We start from the raw sequence: 7079 nt of genomic DNA, 5'->3' as shown, positions 1-7079 counted from the left end.
TGATCTGCCCTAAAAGCGATTGCAGTCAATATACAACATCCTCTACCATTAGTTTCACTGACCTACTGTTAAATTATATTATATATATATTTTTTAAAGATATTAAACAAGAAAAGTGGCACTTTCATAAGATCATGCTTTAAATCCCCATTTGAATATCCCAGTTACATGATAAGAATATTATTGGAATACCATAAAAAACACAAAGCTCATAAATATGCAATAAAAATGAGCTCGTTTCCATTGATCTTCTGCTATTCATCAGGAGATATTTCCAATTTCTATTCGTGAAACATGATTTATTTTCAACCATATATAGGTTTTTATGTGTGTCTATAAATAAATGAATCTCTTTCTTCGCGTGTCTCTTCTCTGTCTGGAGCCTTCTTCAAAACAGTAATCCCAATTTGGAGGTGTAGTGGTTGCCATGGTGATGTGTGCAAATGGATAATGGGGCAACTGTTAACCTTTGACTTGTTAAAAGCCCCGAGCCCAGAGAGGGGGGTAGCAGGGAAACACACACACACACACACACACACACACACACACACACACACTGGGATGTCAGAGAGAAAGGAAATTCACACTCATTTCCTCCGTGTGGTTTCGGTACAAATCAACAACATCCTGTCCCTTTGTGAATCCTGCCTGCCCTCATGCTGGTTTGTGTTTCAGAGGAGGCGTTATTGCCCCCTCCCCATACCCCCTACTTCATCCCCCCTGCCTCTCCTCCTCCTCCTCTGTGTTTTTTTTTTTTTTACATTGCCATAGAGGCTGTATAGTCATACCTCACATTGTTGCGGAGGAAGGAAGGAAGGACGCGTCCTTGTTCGCAATAAACAGCTTTAGATAGCAACAGGAAGGGTCTTATTTATCCTGATCGAGCTGAGGCGCGTGTAGATAAGAACTCACTGATTATAGGTTATATGAGGAGAACTAGCCCCTGGGAAGCTCTCTGGTTTGTATTATTGGGCCACGTTCCCCCAAGATGCACTTTGCGTAAAGACTCCATAATCAGAGAATAATGGGTATTTGAGATTTGCCAGCGATGGAGGAATGAATTGATTCACCGCAGGTTTAGCTCACTCACATCCACAGCGTCTCTGAGCAGGGAGCTGCGTGGAGAAATAAATGAACAGGCTAAAATAAAGCGAGAGTGGCACCGACTCTTTATGTTAATCCGGCCTGACATTGCCCTTGTGACCAATAAAAGTCCCCATCTCCTCATTCCCTAACCCCCCCTCTAGCTCTCTCCCTCTCTCTCTAACACACACACCTCATTCGCCATTTCTTCCCATTCATAAAAATCTCGGCATCGCGCATGCGCATTGCCATTCGCGAGTCCTCCCCATTCATAAAAATGTAACCTCCGCATTTCGGCCCTCCCGAGTCGCTCTGCCCTCCCATTCACAAAAAAGAGAGAGAGGGAGTGAGAGAGGAAGGGGCGGGGGGAGGGGGGGTCGAGGCATCTGCGCAGTTCCAGTCCCTCATTTCCTTCCCTCTACCCTCCCATTCATAAAAACTCACTTCCCTCCCCCTCGGTGGTTGCAACATCATACCCAAAGCTCTGCGTCCACAACCGCAGTCGCATTTTACGCACCAGCGAGCGGAGATTAGTGGCGGAGACTCGCTCTCCCTTCGCCTGCACCTTCCTCATATCATCTATCTCCTCAATATTTGGACTAATCTTCGCTTGACGTCTCTGGAGCTACTCACTCGCTCGCTCGGACTGGACTATAACCTGCGCGCAGACGTCGTGCGCAACGAAGAGATGAGATTTGTATCCTGAAACCACAGTAAGTTATCTCCCCCCGTCTCTTTCAGTGTGTGTGTGTGTGTGTGTCTTCTTCAGGTTTAATGTCTGTAACTTGTGCGTGTGGCTGCACAGACACGACTGCTCCGTCTCTTCTCTGTCTGTACGCTTCAACCCACTCCCTCTCCTTGTATCCAACGCACTGGATCGCAGGCACCAAAAACTGCGCTTGTAAATTCTATTTTGCAACGAGCTGCTTCTCAAACCGTGTTTGCACACAGTCAATATTTAACCACAACGAGCAGGGCTGAGTGCGCAGTGGAGGGGAGAGATGATCGAAATGCTGATTCTTTTGGCAGCAAATGTGGATTTGAACACACTGAGGTTTTCTGTTAAAGTCAGTGGCACGTTAAGAGCCAGCGGAACAGACGAGTGTTTCCATATCTGTCCAAATCTGAAGCTCCAACATGTTTCGCCCCGGGTGGTTTGGTTGCGTGTCTCCTTGCTCTGCAGCGACCGCCTGGTTGCCTCACCGTGTAGGTTGTGTCAGGTGCTTTTAACTCAGAGAATTTCCGTCCCTATCCTCTTCACCTCATATATTACAATCTTATGTTTTATTTTCTCAAATCTGCCAATTTTCGCTGCATTATGTCCAAAACCTCCAGCTTTACGCATAGAATTACGCACTTCACCGCCGCCGATTAAAGCCACCCCACAATCCGTGTGTCCGTCGGTGGCACACGGTGTTCTATTTCCAACCTTATACTTTTGTCATGTTAAACTACTAACGAGAGCGACGTGCTGGATGCGTCGTTACAAGCGCCCGTAGCCTATTTAAACACGCAATTTGAGTATGTCGAGCGGCCGCCTCCGGTTTTTTATGACTCAGTTCATTCACACATTGAAGGGAGGGACGCACACGCGCGCTCGCACGCGCACAGTTCCGACTTTGAGCTCATAATGGTCGAGCCTTTGACGATCACAAGTGTCTGTGTCGGTGCCAGCTCAGTGTCGCAACAGGTTTCCAGATAAGGCGTTTGCAAAATCTGAGGAATAAGAAAAAGAGATGAAAAGCAGTGATTCAAATATAAATACACCCTCAATATATAGGTTCACGTGCGTAAAATGCACACGTTGAAGTTAAAGAATAATCAAGATCATATGACATCAGATGATCCGATCAAACCTGGTTTTGTGGCGTATATTTGGCAATATGGTTATTGAAGCCAGCAGATGCGCCAGATGTTCTACGTCTTTTGTCTTCAAGCATATGTTTTGATTTCTGTAAAAAAAAAAGGATATGTTTTTTTGACTGCTGTCGAGCGTTCACTGACGAAATGCATGAAACCCATTTCATTTAGGCTCATCACGACTGGGGCGCAATGATTCATGCTTGCAAATCCGAGTGCAGCCAGCAGCGTTCATTCACAAAAAAGCTGCAGTTCACAAAATCAGCTTCATTCACAATTTCCCAGATTGGTCCGTTACTACACCGATTCAACTGTGTGGGCCTCACGTGTTGAGAGAGAAATTGTGCAAAAGCTATAGTTAAAGGCAAATTATACTGTCCAGTGCATAGTTATTCTAATGTTCCTGTGAGATTCTGTAGAAAGACCTCATGTCCTCTCGCCTCTTGTGTTCATTTCTTCTTTGTCAAACTCCCCTTTTCAGGCAGCCTCTCTTTGCTCTGCCTTGTTTTGCATCTTTGAGTCTTTTGCATGCAAGCCCTGCTCTCTGGTGCTCCCTGCTCTTTAGAAGGGAGGCGATGAGAGCCCAACTTCTATTGTTCTAATGTCAAAGTTAGAATGGAGGAGGTCTGAAACCCTGTTGGTATTCAGTCTAAAAATCAAGATCGGTTGGAAACTCAGATTATTGCCGAGATCCGGCCTGGAAAAGAAAAGAAAAAAGATTTCTGTTGAGAGACTAAAACTCATTGAAAAAATTAGATGAATTGGGTTTTACATATAAATACATGTCAGTTTAACGTGCTGTCTGAAGTGTTGATCTTGGATCGTCACATGATTTATGCAGAGAAAAGTCTCAATCATGTGTCAGTATTAGTCCTGAGATAAATGTTTATTCATCAGCAGTGCTAATTCAAATGTAGCAGGAAATTAAAAGTATTCCAAGCATGAAAAGGACACTTTAAAATCCAACCATCCACATAGCTTTTTTTTAAAGACATATCTGGACCTAACCTGGTTTGATCAAAGACAAATTAAGAAAGGCAAAGTGTTCATGTACTGCACACGTTGTTCTAATCTGGCTGTCATTCAGTAATGATCACAAGTTTACTTCCCACTGTCAAATGCTTTTCATGATATACTTATTATTTGATCCTTATGATAAAGCCTTTATAAAATAGAGGCTAGAAAGGATAAAGAACAACAGTAATTGTTGCCGGTCGTAACTGTCTCTTCTGTATCTGTCTTTGCAGTATTGCTAAATGCTGCTTTAGAGTGAAGACGTGCAAGGCACCAGCCTACACATGGAGTCCAGGGTTCCCCACCACATCCCCGGAGTGTCCTCCTCCCTCATATCCCAGCCCCTGCTGGACAGTCGAGTGCCCTACGGCCGCCTTCAGCACCCCCTCACCATCTACCCCATTGACCAGATAAAGTCCTCGCATGTGGAGAATGACTACATAGACAGCCCCGCTGTTGTGTCCCAGCAGCCCCCGAGCCAGAAGTCCACAAACAGAAGAATCACCTGGCTCGGTCAGAATCAGGAGGGCTTCCTGGGGGCAAACCACAACCAGCATCACAATCATCAACACCAGCACCACCAGCAGGGCAGGTGCGAACCTCACCCTCAACCAGACACCACCACACACCCTTGGATTTCCTTCAGTGGGAGGCCCAGCTCTATCAGCAGCAGCAGCAGCACCTCATCTGATCAAAGGCTGCTGGACCATGCTGCACCCACCCCGATGGTGGACCACAACCCAAACCTGCACCCCTACCAGGGCCCCTTCAACACAGTCACTGCCCGAACTCCAGGCTGCTTCACTTCCTCTGAATCTAAGGTCCTAACCTCCTCCTCCTCTGCTTCATCCTGCACCTCCTCCTCCAAATCGCTGGACCTCAAGTCTGCAAAGATGCCTGCAGGAGGTGTGTGCTCCACTGGTGGCCAGCAGGGGTTGGCGCTGATTCCTTCCTCCCCAGCCGAGAAGAAGCACCTCCTTCTCTGCGAGCACTGTGGGAAATGCCGCTGCACAGAGTGTACGCTTCCCAGAACCCTACCCTCTTGCTGGGTCTGCAACCAGGAGTGCCTGTGCTCTGCCCAGAGCCTGGTAGATACAGCCACCTGCATGTGCCTGGTCAAAGGGATCTTCTACCACTGTACTGAAGATGAGGATGATGAGGGCTCCTGCGCCGACAAGCCCTGCTCGTGCTCCCAGGCCAACTGCTGCGCGCGATGGTCCTTCATGGCTGCCATTTCCCTTGTCCTGCCTTGCCTGGTCTGCTATCTTCCAGCCACGGGCCTGGCCAAACTGGGACAGAAGTGTTACGACAATGTTAGTAGGCCCGGCTGCCGCTGCAAGAACTTGCAGGGGGGTGTGAGCATCCCTGTGTGTAAAAACGGAGGTGTGGAAGCAAAAGTTGGGACTTTAGAGAAGCAGCAGCAGCAGGGGTCATGATACTGGACAAAACTGGCTGGCATTGGCCGTGCTAAAAATGGACAGGACCACACAGTACTTGCTAGCTCTCTATGGATAGGACAATCCAACACCAACCCCTTAAACTACCCTATTAATCTGCTGGAAGATGACTTATGTAAAACAAAGGTACTTAAATGGCTTTTTGTTTGACAGGGTGGTGAACAAAACAGGCCTGGTCTGAGAGAGTTGGCTAGTTGAAATGGCTAACCAGCCCCTCTGAGATCCTTTTTTTAATTGTTGTTTTGTTATATTTTTTTGTTTGTTTGAAAGAGGGACACAAGAAGAAGAGACGAGATTGTGGGACTGGTGTTTGTGTTGTTGTGCAAAGATGGCTGAAGGCACAAAAGTCATTGTACCTCTCTGCTGCTCTGTATTTTCTCAGCAAATTTTGTATTGGTAACTAAACAGAAGCTGGTTGCAGATCCTTGGATAACATAGAGGTTATGTGACGGAAAAATATAATATGTGCAACCCCTACCACCCCCAAAAGCACAGCCCTGTGCCCCCCCCCCCCCCCGTCTGAACAAACAGGAAGAAGAGTGATTACCTATATCGTGGCTTCACGATAGGTCACGACAGAAGTGAAACCATCACTTATTCACTTACTCTCTCTGCTGTTATGATGATCACCGTCTCTGAGTGTCACTATTGTTCCTCTGACACCTTAAATATGCTAGCTTGGTATTGTTAACACTTAATCTCCATGGAGGGCCTGTAAAAACTAACTTTTTGAGACTTTAAAATAATAGTAATTTCCCATAATTCTCACTCTGCGCCATGTGCAAGCAGTCGCACTGCAAGTGAAGAAGAGATAATCACTTTACAGCGTGTTTCCGATTTTGGGGGGATGAAGCACAGACATTCTAAAAGTTTTTGAATGCAGTTCACCAATCACCTCAGAGGTAATGCATGTCATGACCTGCATGCTCTAGTGTAATGGTTACCCACCGTGCTAGAAGTTGATGTGTCGTAGAGAAACGTGTGAAAAAAAAACACCCAACCTTCTCAGGGACTGTTACGGTAATCCTCTCTAGAACTTGGCCTACTGCATGTTGATTTCTAAACTGCCTAAGAGCCTGGTCTGCTTCCTCTTTGCACAAGATGGCAAAGAAACATTTAGGGGCAAAAAGGCAATACTGAATAATTTAAAACAAGTAAGCTAAGCGAGAGACAAACTGGCCAGAAAATAGTGTTTCCGGAGGAGTGAGGGGGGATGCAAGTTATAGAGAGTGACGAGGGGGAGAGAAGGCATAGCAAAAGTTGTTGTTGTTGTGTTGTATCTATTCAGCCTTTGTCGAAATCAAACCTGCCACTTGCACAACCTTTTTAGGACGACGCAAACCCCTTAAAGGATGTACTAAAGCACAGTATTAACCACCTCAGCTATCTCACATTACATTGGCGTGTACTACATTTAGCCCACACACCCCAGCCTCCCCTTACACACAGTGTCTTCATTCAATTCTAATCATTATGCTGCGTAGCTGCATTAGTCAGATAGTCTATCTTTTATTCTCAAAGTCTATTTTTGTGGCTTGCATGACGGTCTGAGGACTTTGCCAAAGGAAAGCTAGCGTACAGTAGCATGTTTTCGCTGTCTGAGTGATCACAGTTGTTATGCACTCTTGCCAAATGGGAGATGACGGCAGTTGGTTCTTAAAGGCA

At 46.1% G+C, this 7079-nt stretch overlaps 1 protein-coding gene across 1 annotated transcript; it reads left to right on the top strand.

The window, feature by feature from the left end:
• Nucleotides 1–1551: 1551 nt before the first annotated feature.
• On the top strand, nt 1552–6177 carry spry4 (sprouty homolog 4 (Drosophila)). The gene is made up of 2 exons (XM_020097352.2): nt 1552–1796; nt 4191–6177. The coding sequence occupies exon 2, from the start codon at nt 4242–4244 to the stop codon at nt 5391–5393; it is 1152 nt and encodes a 383-aa protein (XP_019952911.1). The 5' UTR covers nt 1552–1796; nt 4191–4241; the 3' UTR covers nt 5394–6177.
• The last annotated feature ends 902 nt before the right edge of the window (nt 6178–7079 follow it).

The sequence above is a fragment of the Paralichthys olivaceus genome, chromosome 15 (assembly GCF_024713975.1).
Source record: "Paralichthys olivaceus isolate ysfri-2021 chromosome 15, ASM2471397v2, whole genome shotgun sequence".
Classification (NCBI taxonomy): Eukaryota; Metazoa; Chordata; class Actinopteri; order Pleuronectiformes; family Paralichthyidae; genus Paralichthys; species Paralichthys olivaceus.
The sequence above is the reverse complement of the archived record's forward strand: the minus strand, read 5'-3'. Positions and strand labels throughout refer to the sequence as shown.